General features: G+C 40.2%; 1 protein-coding gene across 1 annotated transcript in view; it reads left to right on the top strand.

Moving 5' to 3' along the window:
• The window catches only part of PCDHAC2 (protocadherin alpha subfamily C, 2), a 50,484-nt gene that overhangs the window by 13,227 nt on the left and 11,347 nt on the right, over window positions 1-25,910 (top strand). Inside the window, exon 3 of the mRNA XM_059825612.1 lies at window positions 1,246-1,334. Within this exon, the coding sequence (XP_059681595.1) occupies window positions 1,246-1,334 (89 nt within the window). The remainder of the gene's footprint in view (window positions 1-1,245; window positions 1,335-25,910) is intronic.

Here is a 25,910-nt window from a genome sequence, read left to right as displayed (position 1 = left end):
GACCAGAAGGAAGGGAAGAAGGAACAAGCTTGATTCTGTGGCCTGTTGGACAAACTGGTTTCTTTCTTTTATGTTCCTGCTGTTGGTTTTGTTTTTTTTTTTAATCCCTGACTGGTTACTGCAAAATGAATAAATAGTCTGGGGAGCAGGATCCTGAAACAGGAATTCTCCTGCCTACCTGAGCATCTTATCTACCAGTTCTCAGAGTCAGGTTGTGCTCTTGTGTATTCCCAATGTGATCCTGTGGATCCACACTCCTTTCTATACAGAGTTCAAGATCTTGCCTGAAGTTACTTGAATAACGATAAAGGAGAAGTCAGAGACCATTTAAAGCAACTGAGCCCACAAGAGCAGGGGAACTAATGAAGCCTTTCTGAGAAATTGTATGTGTTCCTCTGTTATCTCACATCAGCAGCCCCCTCCTTACCTGAAATCTCAGGTTCTGAGCCTGTGTGACCTGCCCAGCATTTTCATAAAATGCTGATTTTTAATAAAACTTGTAGAAATTTGGTATCTGTAGGACCCTTGACATCTGTGACATTTGGTTGAAATCACCTGTTCAGTTCAACTGGGAGTGTGGAAGGCAGCTGAGAAGCAGAACAGCAGAGAGCAGGGACACAGTCACAGAATCCTGTTTCTCTAAGGAACTGCACACAAATACGTGCCTAGTTTTGCATTAAAAGCAGCACATTTTTTCTTTGCCTTCCATGTAAGGTGCTGGCTAATACCCAAATCGGTGCTTTCAAGGCCAAGTGCTCATGAAGTGACACCGTAAAATTTGCTGTGTTAGCTTCTGCACTTGAGAAAATGTTTTTTTCTTTCTGAATTGGTCACAAGAAGCATACAGTAACCCAGGAAGGTGGGATCTGCTAAAGTAGCATAATGACAGAAGCTCAGAACTAACTCTACAACTTTTTATCATTTTCTTTAATGCCAATACATTATAACAGCAAAGAAGGTGTGTAACTTCCTTGTTAGCGACTTCCAAAGTGTCCTGCATTTATGTTTGTTTTATAAATTATGCCACGACTGTGGTTTAGTAAATAATCAAAGATAATTTTTGCAAGTCAAAATAGCTAGTTCTCCACTGCTCCAGCAGAATTTGTTAGCATCGTGCAATACTATAGGAGTAGTTGCACAGTGACAAACAGTTATGACCTTTGAAGAGTAGCAAGAAAGGGAAATGTTATAAAGCCCAGGGCAGAGGGGAACTGTATAATCTAACTGTGATATATGCTTATTCAGTGCTGTTCATATGGAGGAGGCAGGAGTCCTACGTGGAGGACCAGGAGGGCCTGATCAGCAGTGGCCAACAGTCTCCAGTGCTACTCCAGGTAAGGGTGTGAAAATCCAGAATATATCTGCGGAACTAATGTTAACTAGTAGACCTCCTAATGCTTCTGTCTGAGTTTTTCTTCTGCTTTGTGTCTCTGAGTGAAGTTCTTGTACATTAATCTGTGGAATCTAAATAGAGTGGAAAAATAAAGCAAAAAATACATCTTTTTCTTTACTCAGTCTCAGATGAGTGTTGGAGATAAGAGTCCTTGATCCCAGATTTCAACCTGACTTTGGAGGTTATTGGTTTGCATAATGGAGTAACGGAAGGGCTTCAGTTCTGATGTGTGCATTCACGTTCAAAATGCTTGGGTCTAGAGCTGTTTTACCCTCCATTTCAAAAGAACAGTAAAACTGGGGTAGGAGCTTGTACGTTCTCCCTTTGGTATTTTTGCAAACCCAGTAAGTCTCTTTGAATGTCTCTTCTCATTTTCTGGGGTGAAATCAGACCTATTTTTTTTGCTAGCCATTTTCATTCACTAGTACACGATGATGGAAACTAAACTATAATTTGCTTGTCAAAATACGTGACCAAAACCACATTTTAGAATGTAGCTTCATTTACTCAGTCACTGACTGATGACTTTATAGCAGTCAATAAGAATTGGCAAAAGGTCCTCACTGAGTTAAGGAAAAAAAAAGATCACCTGTATCTTTTGCAGTGCAGGCAATAAAATTTTCTCAATTTTCACGTTGGAGCAGGGATAATATAGAGACGTAGCAGAGCAGCCAGTCACTGATGTGATCGGCCGTTTCAGCCATGTCCAAACTAAGCTGTCAGCTTAGTTGGATGCCCTGCATAGGGTTGTGAGCCCTGTATGACAGCTCTGCGAGCATTGTGAGTCCTCCAGAAATTCAAATGAGGAGTGACGCTCCTATCACAGAGGCAGGTCAAAGGCCAAGAAGTGGGGTCTCCAGCAGAAAAGATGTAAGAGCTGCTTTATTTAATCCTTTTTTGGTGCAAAACTTCCCCTTGGCTTAAATGGGAATTTTACTGGGATAAAGGGCTGAGGAGCAACTTCAGGATTTGCAATCACAGTTACAACATATATATGAATTAATGATGCCCAGCAAGCCCTGCACTGACGTTGCAGAAGGGTTGTCTGCAGAAGCAGATTTGGAAAATAATGTAAAATATAACGGGCCCCTAGGCTACAATTACCTGGTTTTTGGGTGCTCTTCCTTCTGTTGCAGGCTTTGCAGGAAGACACAGCTTGTGCATGTTATAAAGGGTGTGTAACTGTTGAGCTTGCATTTGAAAATGTCACCACAAGTACACTCTAACCTTTACAAGGGGTTCCCTCAGGCTTTCAGCTGCACTAATCATCCTTGACTGAGCGCTTAGTGTATTACCTTACACCAAGTTCAGTATGGATGCAAATATTCACCCAGATGTCTGCTTGCTGGCAATGCAGATTTCTAAGTACGTGAATGTAAATGCAAAGGTAGGATGGTCCTCGCTTCTGAGGAGGTCCCTTGGCATTTGGGTCCCAGAGCCCTATTCCACTATCTGGACTCCTCCCTGTTATTCTTTTTGGGTCTTATGATTTTAGACTCACTTTAGGAACCTGAACATCTCTTTGAGGAGCAGCAGTAACCCTTGGCTCTTACTGCCCTTTCCCTCCATGACCATGCAGTTTGCACTTGTGCAATGAATGCATCCCTGCTCTGTGTGTTGGTGGCTATGTAGGGTGGAGAAAACTGTAAGGCATAGTGAGAGGAGAAGCTGGCAGGAGGTCCTGTGGAGCTGGGCAGCTGGAACTCCAAATGCGGAGGCTGTTTACTCTGGCCCTTGGACTGAGCATTGTAGATCACTGTTTCTCTGTGGTTTTTTATTTCTAGGTAATATATTCAAACAGGTTGTAAGAAATACCTTCAGCAACAGGAAATTTTTCTGCCATACAGAAAAATGTGACTAATTAAAATTGCACTATGGAATATCCATGCTAGTTACAGCTGCCTTTAAATCCAGTTTTTGTGAATCAGGTTCCTCGTAAATGAATACTTTTTCCTGCACAATGAAGACTCATTTGTTTTGTCTTTGTCCACTCCCAAGGGATTAGTGACCCTGACATAACATTAATTAGCCCTTTTTTTAGTGGGTTTCAGGTAATATTCTTCTCCACTCTTTGTAAGCAAAAGCTACAGATATCCCTGGTCCTTAATAGCAAACAGACGAGTCATAGGGAAATCTCAGTTAGGCTTAATGATTGTGTTAATTCTCAGAGCTTGAGTACATCATCATGCATCACATTTTCAGCAATTTACTACCACTGTTTTAGAATCCTATCTGCAGTTTCCACAAATATCTCTTTCAATGCTTCTTTCTTTTTATGGGTTAGGTTCAAGACCTGTAATATTTTTCATCAGGTTAATATACACAACTGATGCTTTTCAGAAGAGATTCAACTCATTATGGTCAATTGCAGTCAACTGAGTCAACAAATGCATTTGCTCCCGACATATTGTTTGCATATGAATGGAGTGCACCTGTGTCCAGATAAACTCCTAGATAAGCTATTTGTTATCTCTGTTATCATCAGCATACCATGGCAGCTGCAGGTCTCGACTTCTGCTTACTAGAAACCACTTCCAAGCCTGTTCTGTGCACACATTCTCCATGCAGTTGTTTTAGTCAATTGATTAATCTCAATCAGTTTGTCACTAAACCATTCACTTAATTTAACAATCCACAAAAGCCAAGGATAAGATGCCTCACAGAGACAGATTCAGAGAGTTAATCAATGAGAGCATTCAAAGATGATGTCATAGGAACACTTTAAGAAGGATGAACAAGTCAAATGTTAAATCAGTAAATCCTTAATTCCTGATGCATAGCTGTACTTGAACATCACATGATGTTTCAGCAAATATGCGTTGTCCAAGCAAAACCTGGTCCTCATTTGACTGACACCACTTGTATTGACTTTATCACATATTTCACCCATGCAGGGGAAATCTCATTCTGTGATTTTTTAATTGTCGTTGCATTTTCTTATGTACCAGTCCAATAGTTTGTAGGTTTGTAGTCAGGATACTTCCAAGTGAAGTGGCACAAGAAGGCTCAAACTCTCTCTGGGTAGAGGATAGCATTGGGTTTAGCTCTCTGGAACATCTCATTTGTCCTTCACATGCTATATAGTGAGTCCAGGAAATGCAGACAGATTTCTGGATTCTGCTCTATGTCCTTGGACAGATTTGGCGATTTTATCAGACTTCCACTAATCTGAGTGAACTTTATTTTCTGGATGCCTAACTCGGAATAACTGGAGCTTGATTTGCAGAAATGGTGGGAGCTCGTAATAGAAACTAAGATAAACAGAAATTTTGCTCTAAACATACAACACTGAAGATTTCTGAATAAATCAGACCTATGCATAATTCAGAGCTTAGAATTAGCGGGCATTAGACAAATCTGTATATATTTCTCTGTGCTCCTGGTTCCAATCTACAAAACAGAACTGGTAAAGCAAGTGCTTCACAAAACAGTCTAAAGATGCATCCACAGCATATGTAAGACTCAGGAGAACAGTAAAGTTTTGTGATGAAAAACAGCCATGAGGAATTTTAAATCCTCCATTCAATGTAGCCTTTCTATGTAAATAAGTAAGTAAGTAAATAAGGCACTGGGCCACGCACCACATATATAGAGGGAAAAAAGTATACTTCAGACAACTCTGTAAACAAAAGAGGAAAAGACTGCATGAAAAAATCTGCATCTGAAATTTGGAAGCATGTGGGTGAAGACCGTGGGTGAAATACTGGCATCTCCGAAGTCCGTGGCAAATAGCTCACTGATTTCAAGGAAGCTAGGATTTCAGCGTCTAGCCTTACGAATGTGCACAAGGGACTGAATTAAGGTTGTATAGGCAAATATAATCCAAAAATATGCTAATTTTATGCTTCTGATTTTGCAGTGGTAACATTCTTCTAAGTATATCTGCCATTTTTTTCTCCTTTTCCCAGCTAATTACCTGGGCAAGAGAGAAGGTAGTCATATTTTTTAAAGCACTCTTATGAAAAAAACAATTATATTGTGTGAGAATCTACTGACCTCAACATGGGCAGTGCTCCATGTTTGACATTCATGGTGCATATGTTTATCCGTTGAACTGGCCAAGGGAACAGCAGTAGTAATATTGGCTGCTATTCCATAACAGAAATAAGCAGGAGAGACAGGTTAGCTGTGGATTTCATATCTACTTGAAAAGGCAGGGGAATATTATAACCAAGAAACCCAGAGATCAACTCTAGGTCTGAAGAGGACTGTGTGTGCTATATATGTATGTATATTTTTTTTTTATATATACATATATGTTTGTATATATATAAAATCTTTATACAAATATATATAGCTCCTTGTTTCCCATCACCCCAAGCCTGACTCTTTCAACCTTTGTCCTGTGAAGTTTGTGTCTATCACAGCTTTCCTCTCTTACTCAGTTTTTCCTGCTGTTCCTTACCTCCTGCCTGACTGTGACCTTTTTACACATGCCATGCTAGCTAGGGATATTCTATGCCAATATACTCTCAGATTGTTCTGAAAGACTATAGAGACTCTTAGGTTTTATGCTGTGAACTACAGTTGCTCTGGAATAGATTTATGTTGCTCTCAGAGGATGGTTCCTGCTCCAATCAGCTGGAATGCAGAAGAGGTCCATTGATGGGGCATGGGCTGTAAAATAAGTGATGAATACTGAAAATTAAATGAGAAGCAACTATAAATATGGAAAACAAGCAAAATTGTCTGAAAGGTAAAGTCAATGTTCCTAGTAAGTTTTGTACTGCTGGTTTGGAGTACAGCGTTGTGAACGGAATGACTGTGGGAAAGCTGTGATGAAAGGAAAAGGGGTTGCTTGCATGGATTTTAATAAAAATGTCCAATAGTGCCTTGATAGGAGAAGAAATTATTAAAATTATTTAGTGTAAGTTGTGGCATACATAATTCTGTGTTTCACAGACTAATGTGTATGTTAAGCAAGTAAATCCTACTTGAACAAGAACAATCGGTCAGAAAGAGACACTTTATTTCAACAGAACAGTGTGAGAAGGGCCCAGATGAGAGATGGGGCATTAGTGTAAGCAGGAGAGATCTGAGCAGAGAAATCTAAGGACATGAGGGGGATGAGGGGAGGCACCATTAAAAATCTTGGAATAGGAAGGTGAGCACAGAGGATCTGGTAGAGGGAAACAATTGGAAAAGGATGCTAGAAGGTCTACAGGAGGCAGATGACATTGGGATTGGCACAGTGTCGACTCTTAAGTGAGTACTGAGCATAGGTCACTGGAAAGAAGATTGGCACATGGAGATTGGGTAATAGATTGTGATGAGGGGAACAGAAAGCCACACTGAAGTTATTTGTTCTTTTCATGGGATAATCATTTGATCTCTCTGTGTCTTTGAGTCCATTTAACATCAGCACAGAAGGGAATGAATTAATTTCTTTTTTCAGGTTGACTCTTTCACTGTTGCAACAGACACTGTTCTTGAAATTCAGCAGGCATAACACTCCAGTAAAAGCTCACAGGGGGCCACAATACTGTCGCAAGGCTCTTGGCTTCTGAAGTATTGTTCTAAAAATTCAGTTTAAAAAGAAAGAGCCTAAGGAAATAACTGAGTGCTGTAAGACCTCAGGTATAACATAATTCATATGATATAACCTTACGTTGTGGTTGTAAATGGAGAGCAATTTCTTCTTAAATGTCAGTGAGTTTCTATTCACCTTCTTCAAATCACCTTCCTTATCTATAGAAAAAGGGGCTAATTAAGACTGTCAACAGTCACTGCAAAGAATGCGCAGGGGCCAAAAGTGCTGCTGCTTTGACACTGTTAAAGGTTAATTTACAAATAACAGCACAGAACACTGGTCTGCCTTAGCTTTAGCAGTTCATTGATTAAAGCTGTAAAAGGTAATAACTAATTAGCAACCCACAATACAAAACTGGGATGTTGGTTTGTTGCTTAATGTTGCAGCTGTTTAAAATGGAAGCAGCTAGAAAATGCAGCTGTGCACATCTGTATCTGCTATACTGGTTTTAATTAATAACCAATTTTCTATGAAATTTCATAATTCCAACTTTCAAAACCAGAAATACCTACATATCAAAATACCAGCTCCAAGACCTAAGTCATCTAAGGAACACTGTGGTAATATGTGTAATATTTTTGAAGGAGAAAATAGGGAAAATACAGAACAGCCAAGTTATTCATATTTCTTGTGAAAATTAGTCTTCAAATCAGTGATATAATAAATCCCCAAAATGAGGATCATAAGCAGTTTAACTAGTTACTAAGCCTACATAGTAAAGTATGATAGAGATTTGGTTCACAGCCTCTTGTAATCATAGAAAAAATCATCCCATAAAGCATACTAAAATCATAATTTGAAGCTGCAGTATCTCTACCAGCTCAGCAGAGTCTGGAGAAGGAAATCATGCCAGCTTTCTCATGTAGATGCAGAGCAATGACACTACACTGAAATAGAAATAATCTGCTAGGACCATATAAGACTAAATCCCCTTCTTTTATCTCATGTTTTGACCTCGGACATTGAATTCTCAAGTTAATTCCACGTAGTTGCTGAGACCTTCAGCGTGATGCACAGTCCTCAGTTTTGCCCCTACTCCCAGTACGCTTTATTCCCAGTATACTCCCTGTATACTTCCTGCTCTTCCGCTTTCCACTTCTGTTTCCTCCATTTTCACCTCTTTCCTGTTACCTATCTGTTTTGCCAAGTACGCACCTCCCTCTTCCCTACTGCTCTTCAAAACTTGTTTATTCCTTTCATCTAACGACTCTTGTCTCTGCCTGCTTATCTGGCCACTGTGTCTCCCCTCTTCGTTATTATTCCAGGAATGCTGAAATGTAGATCACTGGCTTGGCCACACATCACCTTTTCAGTATTTCACATTGAACTAAGACTTTTCTGTGATAAATGCTTCTCATTTCTAACAGCCTGATGGAAGCTGGAGAGGGCTGAAAATTTCAGATGCTGCTTGGGCTGAAGAAAAGCATTTTGAAATCAGAAAGATTTTTCAAAAGAACATGTCAAAAAATGTAAATATTTTTATGACAGATGCAGCTTGACATACTGATTATTCTTTTTTAAAAGCTGATGACTGTTCTGACTAGGAACTCGTCTGCTTCACCACATGCAAACTATAGTTGAATCAGCAGTTTGGGCTTTCAGTATTTGCAGCCAGGACGAGGTAAATGAATAGGTTAATTTAGATTTCTCTTCAGCTGAGTGGACAAAGAAAGGAGGGGAAGATAGATTATATTAAACAGAAACTGCAGTCATGGTTTGGCTACTGTTAAATTTACTTTCTGTTATTTTGTTACTTTCCTCTTAGCTCCAAGAAACCCATGACTGACCTGAAATAACATTTGTGATCTTTATCACGGGCTCCATTATTTTTCAGTGGAGTGTACTAAGTAAATTAGATGACATGGATGAGAGATTTAATAGTGTGTGATACCTTAGTCCTTGAAGACTCAGTGTAAGGAAAAAAAAAAAGGACTCATCAGAATTTGAAAAAGCTAATGCTGGAAACTTCAAAGTTGTGGGCTCTGTTTGTCTTGATATATTTGACTAAGACTTTGTTTTCATTTTGACTATGAAAGAGAATGGTCTTCAAAGAGTTTATGTCTTCATATACTTCGGAGAATTCTTGATGCCACCTGCTGCAAAGATTTGTGAGAGGAATTAACCTTTCTCATTAGCCCCAGGCAGCGCAGAATGCATTTGTGCATCTTGTCATTTAGTCAAGTCCCTGTGCATATGCAGCCCTTCCATTTAGATTAGGGCCACATTTGTCCCTGCCTGGAGCCAGTTGTTGAATTTGCCAAAGTGGAGGTGACCATGTCCAACTTCTGATCTCCACATGGGGTGATTGTTCCAATGCAGATTTCTTGAAGTTTCACGTAAGACTGAGAGCTCCAGCTGAGATACTAATAATACAGGAAAACTGCAAAATTTCTAAAACCTGGAATAAAATAAGAGTAACAGGAGCAAAAGGCTAATGGTTTTCTGTGATTGAGTAATGTGAAGCAGGTGTTCCCAAACTGCAGACAAAAGCTGCTGCAGCTCAAGACTTTATCATTTTAGGGAGTGATGAAGTAAGAGATTTTACACAAGCAGTTTAACTGGCTATAATTTCTATATTTAGGTGCTAGGAGAAAGTTTAATAACAGCAACTCCTTGTCTACTTAATTAATCTTTTCCTGTAACAATCTCTCTGCTTCCTCAAAATGGAAGTTACAGTTGCACCTAAGAAATGTTTCTTATTTGATAGCTGTTACTAACTCAACTCTTTAAGAACAAAGTAACATCTCTTGAAAAGTACCTGATTTTGATTATGTTTAACTTTGTTATGTCTTTAATGGCCAATAGTTTGTGAACTCTTTTGAATCAAACTCCAAAACCTCCAGCCAGTTTATCAGGGTTCCCACCCTGATTAACCTGCCATCTAGAAGTTAGTCATACCCCAAATGATGCTGTAACTGAGAAAAAAGTGAAGGGGGGATGACAACACTTCTTCCAAAAAAATAGATTTGCCAGATGATGTGATTGATTCCTAGACATCTGCTAGGAAATTATTTCGTCAATAAAATAAAGTCCGATTTTCAAACCTAACCAACTATTTCACTTGTCCATTGCTCTAGGCATGTGCTTCTTTGTGATCTTGGTAACAATACCAGGGAGTTTGTCCTGCATGCCTACTGGTAATATTCTGTAGCTACACAGAAGACATGGATTTTGATTCCCATCTCAGAGGTTTCAATAAATAAATAGAAAAATCACTCACTTGCAGCTGTACTACCTTGGGTTGTGATCTTGTCAGAACTTATAAGCCAAACAAGTGTTTATCTGGTCAGTACTTCAGGGAATTGATGGTAATCAAATTGTTTCCACATGAGCTAACAGCTGCTTTATTTTCTCCCTGTTGTGCCTCCCTTTTGTGTGTGTGTTTTGGTTGTGTGGTTTGTTTGGGTTTTTTTTGGTTTTTTTTTTTTTTTTTTTTTGTTGTTGGTTTTTTTGGTTTGGTATTTGTTTGGTGTTTGGTTTTTTGTTTTTTTTTTTTTTTTTTTTTTTTTGCTTTCTCTACTGCTGTGGGCTTAATTTTATTCTGGTTAGGGTTTTTTTAGAAGAAAATATACTCAAGTAAATGTTAAAACAACCTATCGTATTCATGATCCCAGAGCAATTTCAGCCCTGTTATCTCTTGCAATATATGATTCACTATCTGATAGAAAATAAGTGGATAAAATAAGGAAGCTTCTAAGCAATTTCAAGAAATTTTGATCTGGAATGTATTTATATTGCAAGCAATGGAAGGAGAAAAGAGGGTGAGGCAGTACAGACCACTCTGTGATATTACATCTTCCCCTAATGGATGTCTGCCTGTGTGCAGCACTTTGCTATACACAAAGGTCATGAATATATTTTTCATGTGTTTATTTTTGTTAATGGGCATTGCTTCAGTGTCTGTTATTAATGTTGTAGTGTGGCAGTGCCTCTCAGGTCAGACGGCACTATGCAAAGCTCATACAAACAGCAGAAGATAAGCCTTGCCTTAAGGAACTTGCCACTTACATGAGTACAGCAGACAAAGTCTGGGAATACCAGGGAGAGGGAAGGATCATTATCCTGTTTTAAAAAGAAAAAAACAAGGTGCAGAAAAATGAGAATTATTCTTATCACAGAGTGTTCTGTGGCAATGATAGAACGAGAGGAAATGGCCTCAAGTTGCGCCAGGGGAGGTTTAGACTGGATATTAGGAATAATTTCTTTATGGAGAGAGTGGTGAAGCATTGGAACAGGCTGCCCAGGGAGGTGGTGGAGTCACCATCAATGGAGGTTTTAAAAAAACATGTAGACGTGGCACTGAGGGACATGGTTTACTGGGCATGGTGGTGTTGGTTTGATGGTTGGACTTGATGATCTTATAGGTCTTTTCCAACCTCTGTGATTCTGTGATGCTGAGGACTGGGTCAGCATCCACCTGTCCCCAAATGCTCTCACTGCAGCAGGGGTGAGCAAAGAATAACAGAGCCATGAGCCTCTTTCGGGGCATCCCTCCCTGCCTCTCTCCAGGCTGCTGAGCCAGAGAGAGCCCGTTAGGTCAGGGCTTCCTCAACACTTTGTGATTATTCTTTCAGCCTCTGTGTTTCTCTGTGGTGCTTACAGGCCCTTTGCCTGCGATGTCAGACCTTTAGCAGCTCACAAGCCTTGCTTTTAAAGAGGCAGGCAGTGGCTGCTTCACACTCCTCTTGGCCATTATGCTTTTCTCTTTTGCACCCCCCAATCTCTTTGCTGTATCCTTGCTTCGGTTTGACTGCCAGAATAGAACTGGGCTGCACAAAGCGGAAAAAGCAATATTGCAGTACTGTGCATATTTTTCCAGCACACATTCTGACTATTTATGTAACGTTGACCTAGAGATGCTGAATTTACTTTGAGAGCTAAACTCTGAACTCATTCGGTCATTACTTGTGTGCACTCAGAGGGTGTAATGAGAGATGTAAAACAGTAATAGCAGCATGCAAAGGCATCCCCTTCATTATGAGGATTTAATTCTCAGAAAATCAAGGCTCTGGCTGTGGAGGGAATGAATCTGAGTGCAGCTTTTCTGCTCTTGTCTTGTATAATTACACTCACCCATCCCTAAAAGCATCCCCTCTTAGCATGCACACACAGCTAGCAAAATAAATGGGTTGATTAGGAAGAAAAAAAAAAACCACAAGCCCTTTGTGGTCTTGTGGAAATTGTTTCTATGTGTTTATGCTGAGAAAAATAGTGTGCTGCTTCTACTTGCACAGGTAGATAGGACAGGTTCAGTAGAAGGCAGGGAAGACTTGGTGCAGCCTGCGGGACTTTGTGAGGAGCCTGCATGCCGCAGCTCAGCACGCAGTGCTGCGATCAGATACCAAGAGATGACCAGAGCGAAACCATTAACAGCAGCAGTTCATCCCGCAACAAATGCTATCAAGGAGGCTGGAGCTAGAACAGAATTTATTGCTAGTGGTTTGAACATGATGAAATTAAATTGCTTATATTTCGATCGAGGTTGTTACTAGGAACAGAGCAAGTGCTTCATTTGCTGTTGTTAGTGGCCCAGTTCTGTTTTGTGCCTGCCTCCCATGACTTGTTTTTTGACCATTAAGAAAAGGAGCTGTTGAAAAAGCAAGTAAGATTTGTTGACTGGCAAGCGAATCCTGTGCCGATGGATTCACAGGCTCTCTTGGAGGCTGTGTGCTATGCTGTTGCATAGGGTGGGGTGGGATTTGAGGCGCTGCAAAGGGAGTTCAATCTCCATGTAAAGGTCAGATCTCAGGCAAATAATACTGAAGCACACACAAGACAGGCTGCTGCCTGGGCTGGGAGTGGTACTGATTAAATACCTAATTGTGCAGCTAATCTCCTTAGGCTCACTTAGACAATTAATGGCAAGAGAGGCCCTCTGCCCTTCCCTCTCTGCATTTGTCCCTGTGGTTACTAGAGCTGGCCAAGGGATTTTGCCTTAGGTTATGCCTTCTTATCCTGTAAACACACCTCCTTGGCCTGGTGCCTGGTCCTATGGATTGCTTATTCTAGCTAGGTTATTCAAACCTTGAGAAAACAATATCTAGTTATTTCCAAGAGGCAAGCTCTGGTCTTCAAGTAATTTCAGCAGGTTTTCCACATTCAGATTTTTAATACATTGGGAGGCACTTGGAAATCAAGAAACTATAGACTGAGCTCAAAAACAGTCAGGAAAGTCCTGAACCTTCTTTAGTTATCTTGATTCAATTTTCTGATATTTTTGTTGCACATAATCACTTGAATATTGTAGCTCAGCTTTAAGGAAGAACAGAATGTTGTAAGGCTTAGAATAAAATCAGAGGGGTTTTGAACAAAGGCAGTGAGTGAAAAATGGCAAGACCTGTATTGAAAATATTATCATAATACTGAAAAATGCACAATGAACAATTCCTCCTGCAGGTTTCCTTCAAACACTGCCTGCAGACCTCACAACATTGCTTTCAAGACAGAAAATCCAAACTGGATTTTTCATTACCAAGGAACGTTACACATTAAACGCATCTCAGGATCTGCAGTTGCAAGTTACATTCTCCTCCCTCCTGCTCTCAGTTTGTCACTATCTCATGCTGTATTGCTTTTCCATGATCCTGTATGCTCCCAGGAGCAAGAGGATGTCATTTTAGTGGTAAATCAACTTGCATGCCTACAGTGGTGTTTAAGTGGTCATAATGAATAAGTAGAGTAACTGGATACTTTGTCTTCAATGTTCATCATACCATTTCAAACTACTCCCGTTGTCATCTCAGACAGTATAAGCAGACAGACTGTAATGGTAAGCAGTGTCCTTTCCAAATGCCTGGAGACAAATGTATTCAGTCACGTATAGAGGATAAGCTGGCCCAAAGAAGTAACCTGCAACTGTGGAATGCATAGACTATGAGCAGGAGTGTGCTAGCACCACACTACTCATAAGGTTTCCAAGGGTTTTGTTCTCTCTAGTTACCACACATAATGTCATCTCTTCTTGTCAAAAAATACGTGTTCTTGGTAGATTATTATCTTGCTGCAAATTTATGCTAAGTAGGTAGCAGAGTCTCCCACATGTGTAGCTGGAAAGAGAAGAATTAAAATAAATTAATAACATTAGTGTCAGATTATCTGCCTCAGTTATTCCCAGATTTCACTGCAGTTGGGAGAAAAAAAGCACCATGTTCAACATCACCTTTTGCTTTTAATTGAGCTTTTTTCCTGTGGGGCAAGAAAGGTCACAGTTTCACAAGGACCACACACACTGTGGTCCACTCTGTATCCCTGTCTTTACCCCTCTGAAGAGTGCAGCTGCAGTTATAGAGTAAAGCTATTTTCAGTAGTGAAGTTTGGAGAAAGAACAAAGCGTGTTTCTGTTGTTCCACACTGTAAATCAGTATAGCCGTCTCAGTGTACAGACTTTCAAACTGCAGCTAAACCTATCTAGAAGACCCATTAATGGGAAAGAAAACTACTTACTCCTGGGCCAACAGGCAAAATAATTTGGCAATCCTAATCCAGTTCCCCACCGACAATTTGCCACATCAGAGAAAACACTATCACAACTGAAATGAATTGGCAGCCCTAGCAGGGAGGCCAGTGGGTCATGCAGACTAAATCCGTGCAGGTCAGCTTCTGATCTTTTCTGAGGCATGCTGGTTAGAAAGCATGATGGGAAGCTCGGATCATTTCTGCCAGCTTTGTAGCTGTTCTCAGTGGAAAATATATTCCCAGACATGAATACTGATGCTATGATTGTTTATTTCTTGATGCATTTTTATGACTCTTCAAATTATATGTCAAATACAATTTTAAAAGCTTAATCCTCATCAAGGTTTACAATTAACCTCCTTATTCTTGCCTGGTATTTTGCTTTTTGCCATTCCCAGATGGCAAGTGTTTGTAACAGACATTGTAGAAACTGCATCTGGGTCCTTCACAGCTATGACATGAGGTCAGCCCTGGCTGGAGATCTTTGATGATAACTTCACTCTAATCTGCAGATTCTCCTTTCCATTTGTTCATTTCCCCTGATTAATTTGAATTAAATACTAGTTGAAGAACTCTTCACAGTTCCTTCATGTGAAGTAAAAATTCATCAGAGGATGGAATGCAGGTAAAAGTAAAATGTAGGTGTTTCTTCCTGCTTCATACTGATCTTCCAGGCAGCCTTGGCGTGCACTCCACTTGTGCGTTAAAGGAGAGAAAGAGGCAGTTAAAGAGTGTAAAGTATCTCCTTGAGAAGAGCTGCAACAACCCTATGTTAACTAGTACTTAGTACAAAATCACTGCCAAGTTGGCCTGAAGAGTTGCTAGGAAACCAAAATAAAAATAGCAGATTTTTGCTGCTATTCGGGGATTTTTTTATTTTGTTTTTTTGGGGGGTTTTTTGTTTGTTTGTTTGGGGTTTTTTTGTTGGGTTTTTTTGTTTGTTTGTTTGTTTGTTTGTGGGTTGTTTTTTTTTTTTTGGTGATGGTTAAGCAAGGTTGTGGAGGATGGAGGAAGGAGAGAGGCTGCACAAGCCAGAGTCTGGAGTAAGCACTAGGAAGCTGATCTCTGTCCTGATGTCTGTAGTCCTACCTGTGTAGGACCAGGCTTACTGCAAGTAATTTTAATTTTAAAAAAGTTAGTTTTCAACTTTAGGACGATGGGATACTTCCCTGCTCTTAACCATCTTGTATTCCAAGAAACATGGAGGCAGCTGGCAGGGAAGTTAGTGAGGCTTGTAGCAGGGAAGAGCTTGCCTGCATTTCAGGGAGGCTATGTGGACTAAATGGATGGGCTTTGTGTAGTTCCGTATCAGCTTATACCAAAGTCTGGGATTTTTGGTTTTGCTATTTCTTTTAGTTCTTGCCATACATTCCAGTCCTCTATCAAATCAGCATTGTTTCTTCTCTGACTGTAGAGTTAGCTGGTTCAGGGAACTGATCTGCCTGAAAAGGCTTGTGTAACCTTAATTTTCAATTCAACTAGCTGCTGCTGAGAACTAATACTGGCACAAAAAGGGGTAGGGATACCACTGCGTCTTCAGAACAAAGGACTGTTGTGCTTGTAGAGAATCAACCTTGTGGAAACATGGTGGCAGAAAGAGGAAACAAGAACTGGTCTTGTGGTAGAGTTGATCGTAACAGATAATGAAGAGAAAAGGAAGATAAGGACTTTCATTATCTGAAGAAGAACACAAACAATGAAAGAGATACTATGTCCAAGAATAATGAAACATTTGATAAGGGGTTTGAGAAGCGTAGTAATCCCCTGACAGAATTAATTCCTCTAAAATATGTTATTTTTGAAGTATATTTATGAAATAGAATACTGAATAGATATCTGCATGAAGAACATAGAGCCCCAGCACCGGAGACACTGATTTCCGAAATTAGAGATGAGATACAGATGGGTTACAGCTATGCTCTAGGAACAACTTAGGCTATGCTCAGCGTGTATGGCTCTCCATATTGCAGTGAACTTGCAAAAATACTGAACGTTTCTCCCATTTGTGCTCCCTGGTTGGCTTTAAGCAGAGCCTCAGGTGTGGATAAGCATTGCAATAGTCAGTGAATCTGGCTTTGGGGCCACTCAAAAAAAATAGATACTGGAAAAAAAAACACCAGCTGCAATATCAGAGAAATGCTCAGTTCTTTAGGAGATGGATCAACATTTGACTGCTCTGAACACAAGACAAGGGTACCAGGTCAACATGCAAGAGACTAAGAATCAGGAAAAAAACAGAGGTTGGGTTTTTGGTTTAACTTAAGTTGCCTGTGGTGTAAACGATAGCATCCCAGTTGGTCACACAAACTTGCTAACTCAAGCAAATTCTGATGGAGAGAAATGACATGTTACCTTTAGTTTGTCACTTCCTAGAGCAGGTAGCTAAAACAGATCAGATTAATTATGTTCACAAAGTTCCTTTTTCACTATTTTTCGAGTAGCCTATCATGACTCCTGGAAATGCTGACATCTGTGTTGTAGATGGAGACCAAAATACACAGAGCCATGACTTCTGTGCTCTTAGTTAAGACTCTAACCTTTGCCCTGTGCTGGGAAAGAAGCAGTGACACTGTGTATGGAAACAGATTTACTCTAAGTCTGAATACTGTAGCCGTCCAGCCTAAGAAAAACTAGGTACAAGAATGCACCTGGTGATGTGGAAAATTACAATGAAGATGAGACCTATGGTATGATTTTAGCAGGCCCAGACATTCTTGGTAGATACGCTAGTCAGAAAGAGCTGCCAGGCATTCAGCTGCCGTATGTGCAGCCAGTCTGTTTGATCAATGACCAATTCCATTTCAGATGGATTGTGCTGCCAGCTGCAGTATAATCAGCAATACTGATGAGCAGCAATATTGGATTGGAGAACGTGACCAAATGCTTGTGTTGTATTAACAGAACTATTTAATAGCTAGTGGGCAGTTGCAGGCTGTTGAGAAGCCACTATCCATGAAACGCTATTGCTTGGAATTCATCGTAGCAGGCAGAGTAAGCCTTGCACGTGGTTGCAGCATTGCATGAGCGTATTCACAAGGAGAGAGGAGGGAGAACTCATCATGGGTTCTTCCTGCCCTTCTCACACCCTTTAAGGATATGTTTCTAAGAGGAAACTGAAGTCAAAACAGAATCCACTATGAAGTCCATGAAACTACTGAAGTGCAGATGGCCATCAGATGTGGTAATACCATTGTAGAAAGAACAGAGTCCATGAAGAAAAGAAATTGTTATATCCACTAAAATTAGAAAAAGGGATCCACAGCCAAATAATTATTTAAAAACTTACAGGTAAACTGAGAATCAGCATTGACATCTCATTGAAAAAAGTATCAGCTGTTTCCACCATCTGAGGACAAACTGGTCTGCCCAAGGCAGTCTTCCCTGACTGTGGTGCAAGGACTGTGTTCTGCCGGACAGAATGAGAGGACTCATCAGACCAGCTGACTGTCTGTGTCTTGGCTTTTGGTAGGCATTTCTGGGAATAACTGCTTAAGGGCATTAGGGCTTGAAAAATTTTTTATTGTTGATATATGCAGACAATAGAGGAACTCCAAGACATCTGAATGGCACCCATTTAGAGAAATGGCACTAAATTACCATTTTCGTGGAAAAGAAAGAAACCCTCGAGAAAAATCCCCAAATCATGCCCTAGAAATGCCTCTTTCTACTCAGTGTAGGAAGGATGTAGCCAACTATCTCCCTTTCATTGCAGACTCAGCTTTACAGTGTTTCTAGGTGAGATGAAACCTGCTCCAAGACAGGAAAATTTGGCCAGGCAGACAAGCTGAAGATGAATAAGGCAGTAGAAATCTGAATAATGCTAACTTCTGAAAATGCCAGTAGTCCACAGGAGACTGAGAGCCTGAATGGACAAGCCCAGACCAAAGGACAGGAAGGGAGTAAGCAGTTTATAGTGTCAGCAATCGCCTTTCCAAATTCTGTACTATCAGTATCCAGGAAGCCCTTCAGATTGTTGACTTGCGATAATGCAACAAGACCAGATTCTTGAAAGAGTAAACAAACCCATCATTCAGAGGTCCTGCCTGTATCCACTCTCCTTCCTACACTTTTAACCCTTTTAGCTACACGTTTTCTGATGATTTCTCAGTATAGAGGAGATCCTTGTGCATTGATCCTTCACTTCTAGTGAATTCTCCATCTACATGGCCATAAAAAAATTTTCTGTAATCCACATATGTGTAATACTTTGCTCTAGTTTTCTCTCTTTCCTCCATCCTGTTGAAGTGACAGTGCTATTTTCATGCATTTTTATCTCACTTTTAGGTAATCAGCATTCTTTTCATGCACTGGGCTATTGCTTTTAGTATCCCTACCATTTCCTTGACAGAGGGAACTGAAGATCTGAGTGAGGAGCAGAAAACATGATATTTATATTCTGAGCCACGTCTTGTGCTCCTTGTCCTCCCCAAGCCATAGTTGCCTTGTTGTCCTTGGGGATTCCTTTCCAAGGACAGGGACTTTCATTCCCCTTGGAGAGACTCCCCCCTGGCTAGGAGTCGCAGCCTTGCATTGGCATGCCCTTCCTCATGGCATCTTTGAACCGTTGTGATTCACGCAATGCGTAGACTATCACTGCATCTCATGCTCTAGGAGCAGTCCTAGACCAAGACTGGTGAGACCTGGACTTCTGTGAAATCTCACTGTTTTCTGTTTCTACTGAAATGAACAGGCTATCCAGTTACTGTTATGGGAGAGCCCCAGGTTTTCTTCTGAATCCTGGAAATGAGTGAAAATCTCACATGCATGTTTAGCCCATGCTTTCTATGGGAAGTGAGGCTCTGCACTGCTGAAGCGAGTGGCTGTTCTCTCCCTACATGGGCTGACCAGTCATCTTCTTACCTGTACCTGCTCCTGTTGAAGAACTAAAATGCTGAGGTTGTAGTGAGGGTTGTTTGGAGACTCCTAATTACCTGTATCTTTTTAAATTTTATTTTTTAGCTCATTTATGGAATTTAGATTTCCCAGTCTAGTTGATGTCTTCCCTTAATGATACACACTGCCTGGAAGGCCAAACTATTTTTTTTTCCAAACATTTCAACAGTCTTTGGTATTACTGCCTAGGATTTGGGTAATATGCTGATGGATTCTGGCAGAAGTGGATAAGGTTGCATTGGACTCGTCATACCTCCACTTTTGAGATACAAGCTGGGAATTGGAGAAAATAGTAATTAAATATTTGCTCTACCATTTTGGCTTCACAGCAATAACCTTTTCTTTGAGCTGTGCAGAACATTATACTTGAGAAGTTACTTGAAAGATTATTACCAATCCTATGTACAGAGCTCAGTAGTCAAACATCCAAAGATAATCTGATTTAAAAAAATTAAACTTCTTGTTTATTTTTTCTACATCATCACAGTTATGACTCTTTTTTCTTTTGTCTTTCCATCCCCCCCAGTCTTTTCCTAAAGCCATAGGTATTATAGATTTGATTTTGTTAAATTCTGAAATTATATAGTGCTGGAGCAGCATTTGAGCCTTCAAAAAGCCTAGCAGCCATCATGTAGCTTGCACAAAAAGAAAGAACTGGCCGCTGTGCACTTCAGAGTAATTGCTGGTAAAAAGTAGAGCTGTATTAATTCCATGGTACTAATTTTTGTGAACATATAAACACAGTTTTCTACAACAGTTTTGGCACACTAGTCAATCCAATGTTCAACACACAGTGCTGCTGCTGAACTGTAAATTTTTAGATATCCTTGGACGTGACTTTTGGATGCACAACTGCTCACTTCATATGCTGGGTTAATAGTTAAGGTCAGCTCAGATGCTGAGAGTATTACTCTTGAAACTGCTGAATAGGTATTCCTGTAGAGCAAAGCTTGCTTTCTGCTCTGCCAGATACTGAGTTTGTGGCCTTCTGGGCTATGTACAAATTCCTTCTACTTTCACAGAGGAACTGAGGAGATGAGAGGATTGTTTGTGTTTCGAATGGCCTTTACTCACTTTGAAAAGAGGCAACTGTTGCAGGTTTTTTTCATACAGAACATGTGGTCTGAGACTGTGCAATTCTGATGGTAAATATGAAAAATATATGACATGGATTAAGGTAAGAGGACTATTTGGTTGCTGAGATAAATTTAGTATTTGTGAAAGGGGGCAAATTGTTGCACCTGGCAGTGAGGTCAAGTCAATCAAGGCTAGTAGCCACTGGCTATTTCTTATTTATGTGTTAATCATTCTTTTATTTCTCTGCTGAGGTTGGCAGTTAGGGAAAAAGATGTTGTAATTGTTATTTGTGGTGTGGAGGTTTGTCCCTCCCACCACTTGCCAGAGACCCGTCACTTCATAATGCATAGGCTGAGAGGTGTAAGTTGCAGCAGATGCTGGAATCTGGAGCTGAAAGCTTCCAAATCATACTAATCACTAATTTTTTTGAGGTACAGACAGTACATCCTAGCAAACATTCAGCTTGGTTTTCAGAATAACTTGGGTACACCTTTATGCTGAGACAACAGTTTGAATAGAGTTTCCAGATGAGAATGTCACTGCCTAATCGGGAGAAACATATTCAGGTCAAGTGCCAGATACAGTTATGCGGAATAACAGCGTTGGTCCACACAGCCTTTAGGGAAGCAGCATAATACTAGAATACTGAAAAAGAATCCAGCAAACAGTGCACAGCTTTGAAGGAAGCCATCGGAAGGTATTTTTCTGTCTTGCAGACCATGATTATTGATTACTCAGTTCTGTGATTCTCAGACATGAGCGCTTCATTGACTGGAATTAGATTTATGAAGGCAGTTGCTTTCTCTGCAGCAGTAGCACATGCGTGGCATGTTCTGTTTGTCACAGATGCCTGGGTAAGGGAGAGCACCTGTTATTAAATGCATCATGGTGTAGAGAATAGGATTGATAAACAGACCATGAAATTGTACTGGGTCAGTCCTATGCTGCCAATCCCGAACACTCAAAACTTGATCCTCAAGTAGAGATTGTTTTAAAAATTATGATTTTTTTTCCTAAAACAAAGAATGAGTTGCTTTTATTTGCTTTCTGGTGCATTAGCAGGCAAAAGTAACAGGTTTTTTTCCCTGTGAAACTTGAGATTCTCACTTAATCACAAAACTACTGATGTTTAAGTAAAGTGACAAATATTCTAAGAATTGGCAGAATGAGTGGGCATGACATGATCCCACAGTACAAAGACTAGAGACACAAAAATCCCACATGGGTAGAAAAAGCTACATGAGAAAATTCAGGCTGCAGTTTATGCTCTTTCATTATTTAATTGTGATTAAATACGACAGCCACAATGGAAGAAACTTGATTCCATTCTGTGTATGTTAGACTATGGCGGTGCCACCTGCTCAGCATTTTTCTTTCTTAATGCAGCTTTTGTACTGAGCCCAAAGCAGAATTACCTGGGAGAGCAGCAGAAAACCTGCAGCTAGGCCTGTGATAGTTGAGGATTAAGAGGCAGGAAATGGGTGATTCACTTCAGCTTCTGAAGACCAGCTTTAAATCAAAGCTGGAGGCAGGAGCGGGAGGATATTTGCGAGACGTATGAACTGATTCCTAAGTTATTTATAGAGGGGAAAAATAGTGGGTTTTGCCTTAAGAAAGCTCTGCAGGTTTGGGTGCAGTTGCAGACATAGTTGTCCAAACAGGTGATTTTGGGTCCCAGTGTGGCCTTGGATCAATGAGTTTATCTCAGCCTTTTCAGTGAGGGGAAAATCATCCCACCTGGCACCATTTGGTGTACTTTGATGAATGACTGAGGCCCTGAAGAGAGCAGCTGGACAATTCACAGATTATTTTCAGTATTTATAAACAGTTGTTTTGTGGGTGTATTGTTGGCTTCCCCTCTCACCTTTTTGGTTTTTTCAATTGTGTCTGTATCTCTAAAAAATATTTATGTGCCAAAGGGAAAGCTCTGACCCCTGCAAAAAAAAAAGAGTAAAGCCATCATAATTAATTTCTGCTATTTGTTTCGCTCAGATACTATGGGCAAGGCTATATGGCTCATGTCAGTGTTTGCCACTGAGCCTAAGTATTTGTCCTTTCTCCAGTTATTGTCCCCTTCTGAAGACTGACACATCAGCTCTAAGCACCTGGCAGATTTTTTCATCCACAGAGATACAAATCTGCTTGCCTGTTCACTGAGTTGTTTCACTAGAGATGCAAATTGGATAATTGCTGTTGCAAAAATTGTCGATAGCTGCTTGTTGAAGATTTGCATGCATGATTATACTGTTTTTACAGGAAGAGGTATTAAATATTAGTGCTAGTTTCAGTAAATATGCACACATGTTTTTGAATAGGAAATTCAAAATTGTGTGCCTCTCTGGTGAGTAGAATGAACTAGATCAAGCACAGCATTTTAAAACATCTTTTTGCTGTCTTTTCTCCTTGGTACACAGTGTATATGCTCTGACTGCACTTCCTCTAGTCTTGAAGCCACCGCATGAATTCCAGCCACCGAGCAGTTGCGTGTATGCTTGAATGAAGGTGTGCTATTCCATGTGTCAGCAGGAAAAAACAAAAATAGAGCTTTTTTCTCCTTGTTGTCACAAACTATGTTTCTGCTGGCTAGCCCAGGCCATTTCTTCTTTAAGTCTGGTGTAAAGGGAATATGTTTAAATTAGGTTCAGTGCTGTAGTAGTGGATCGTAGGGAGACTATGAAGCAATGTAAAGATTGTAGCTATTCACACTTAGTACTTAGTGGGACAAGGCATATTAAGATTAATGAATGGCTGCTCTTGCTGCCATCCAGGCAACTGGCCTTTTGCTGCAGAAGTTGCAGGCGTTTTTTCCCTTTCCAGTGAGGGAATATATTGAAATAGCTGACAAAAAAACCCCTTTATGAAGCGGGGGATGAAGCTCTTTGGGCTTTGTGCTCCCCAACTGACACATTCTGGTTTCACACCTTTGCAATGAAGAATTGCTGCTGCTGCCAACTCATACACCAAATGCAGTCAGCCGAGTGATCTGGAGAGCTGGGGGTGAGTTGGTTTGCCTAGCACCAGGGATGCCCGAGTGGGAGAACAGTGTTCCCTGGTATAGCAGGAATATGCATTTATCATCATTTGACCTGACATATGTGAGCTGCACTGCACATCAGGACTCTGTGAATGTGAATGGTCTGCATGGATTAAAATGGACCAGGACATAATACCCTTTAAGCCACTATTCCAGATACAGAGTTGATAATGTAACAAGCCCTTTCCTCCATGACCTGACCTGGTAGCAGTGTGACTGGGGAAAGATGCTGGGAAAGTAGAATCTGAAATGGGGTGTTCTTTGAGGTGGGAGAGGACTTGGCCTGACCTGGGAAGCACAAAGACTGGTTCAGAAGGCCCTGGTTGTATATGGCTTTGATGGAATTGCAAATAACGTGATCTCACCTTATGTTTCTAACTCAAATCAATCTTTAAAGTGTTCTGGAGGTGTAAGCATCTGATTAAGCATTTGAAAGAAACATTGTCTTTATATTAAGTATGTCCACCTCTATGCAAGGACTACTGTGGGTACTAGCAGGCCACAATTTATGCAGAGAATGTATCAGTGCACGCACCTCTGTCGACGGTTTCCTTTCTGCTATAGAAGTGCCTTGCACAGCCCCCCATCTGCTGCAGTTCAGAGAATTGTCCATATTACGGATCGGCGTACATGAGGCTGACACTTCATGGTGGTCCCTGTTTCTGTCAGGAGTTGCTCTCTGCATTGTTCTGAGTGCGCTTACATATAAAGCATATATGTAATAATTAAGAAGCCAGTCACCTCCTCAACAATCACAGAAATTCAAAACAAATGAACCAATTGTGTGTTAACACGTATGTATATACACACAATTACAATGGAAAACAAAAGTTTAAAGTTTAACTCAGTGTTAAAATATTTTTTAAATATTCTACATGTAGATCCCACCCAATGGTAATTTAAAATTCCTTTTGAAGTGAAGGATTCAAGAAGCAATAACATCACCTTTTAGCCTTTATAAACACTAAGATCTTATTAATGTCTCTATTCTTTGACAGCTTGTCCTAGTTACCTGCGCATATGACACAATTCCTGGAAGGAAAATAGCTATACTATCAATACAGTATCTCCTTGATTTTTTCCCTGCCTTTTCATTTAAAGGAATCACAGCTATAAGAAATGTGAATTTTCGAAAATTTAATCAGGATAGGATTTTTTTCTAAGTCAGCCTCCATTAAGCAATAATGTAGAAATGAAGTTAATTTTCGCTACTTTGCTCTCAGACATCAATTTTACATCCATTACACTTTATGTATAATAACTCATTTTCCAGATTTGATCTTCCTGTTCATTTCAAGCCAGTTCCTCCATTTTTAATTTTTCATTCAGAGAAGTGAAATGGCAGGCGTATTATATAAATAAATTTCGGATATGTTACTACAACTGAGCAATGCCTTTCTTGAAAGAGAGTTCATCAGCAAATAAGCAGTTCCTGAGTATAATGTAAAGCGTATTTTACGTGGAAGGACAAGCTGGAGCCATTTCTCCAATTGTTCCATTGAGGGAACAATTCTTGGCTTAAAGCATAACGGAGGCTATAAAATTAGAATCAAAATAATTGAAATATAAAGTAGATAATTTACTAACTCTTAAACTGGGATTATGAGGGCTCTATTCTGAAAAGGTTACAATGATCAAAAATTGACAGATGGCTCTACCCACTTTTTGTATAAGTGTTAAGTCTCCAAGACTTAATACTTACCATCTGATGAATATTTGAGAAAGTGTAGTCCTAGAGACAAGACACAAAAGGCACCTGCAACTTTGTTAAAATGGCTGTTGCAATGTGGTGCCATCCATTTCAAGCAACTGCCAACTACGACCTCATTTTTATTTAGATAATATACCTTTAATATTACATAATGGTGTATTATCCCCCCTCAAGTAATCTCTCTGTTAAACTGATTTTGTTTCAGCATCATATGGCCTTTACAGCACATCAGCTAGCAGTTTGTGATTTCAATTTATGTGACCAAGTAGAATAAAGCGCTGAACAAGTTAGGAGGTTCATAAACACATTTAAATCGGCTTTTAACAGCCAGCCAGAGCAGAACTGCATGCAGATCGATTAAATTCAGCAGAACTACACAGATACATATCTGTTGAAAACCTAATGCAAACTTTTCATCATATGGTTCAAGCGGGTACTGTCCTCTCAATTAAGAGAGGACACCTTTAGCTGCAGGGACAGACAAACCATCTAAACATTTTCCATCTAAACATGAGGAGGAGGAACTTCTTTACTTTGAGGGTGGCAGAGCACTGGAACAAGCTGCCCAGAGAGGTTGTGGAGTCTCCTTCTCTGGAGATATTCAAAACTGACCTGGACGCATTCCTGTGCAATCTGCTCTAGGTGACCCTGCTCTGGTGGGGGGGTTGGACTAGATGATCTCCAGAGGTCTCTTCCAACCCCTCTCATTCTGTGATTCCGTGAAACAGGTAGAAGGCTTGGAGCCATGATACAGTAGGTCCAGACTTCCAGGGTCATCGGTACCAAAATAATCTACTTTAAAGGGTTAAAGACCCAG

This window comes from Gavia stellata, chromosome 16 (genome assembly GCF_030936135.1).
Source record: "Gavia stellata isolate bGavSte3 chromosome 16, bGavSte3.hap2, whole genome shotgun sequence".
Taxonomy (NCBI): Eukaryota; Metazoa; Chordata; class Aves; order Gaviiformes; family Gaviidae; genus Gavia; species Gavia stellata.
Note: the sequence above shows the minus strand (reverse complement) of the source record. Positions and strands in the feature narration are given on the sequence as shown.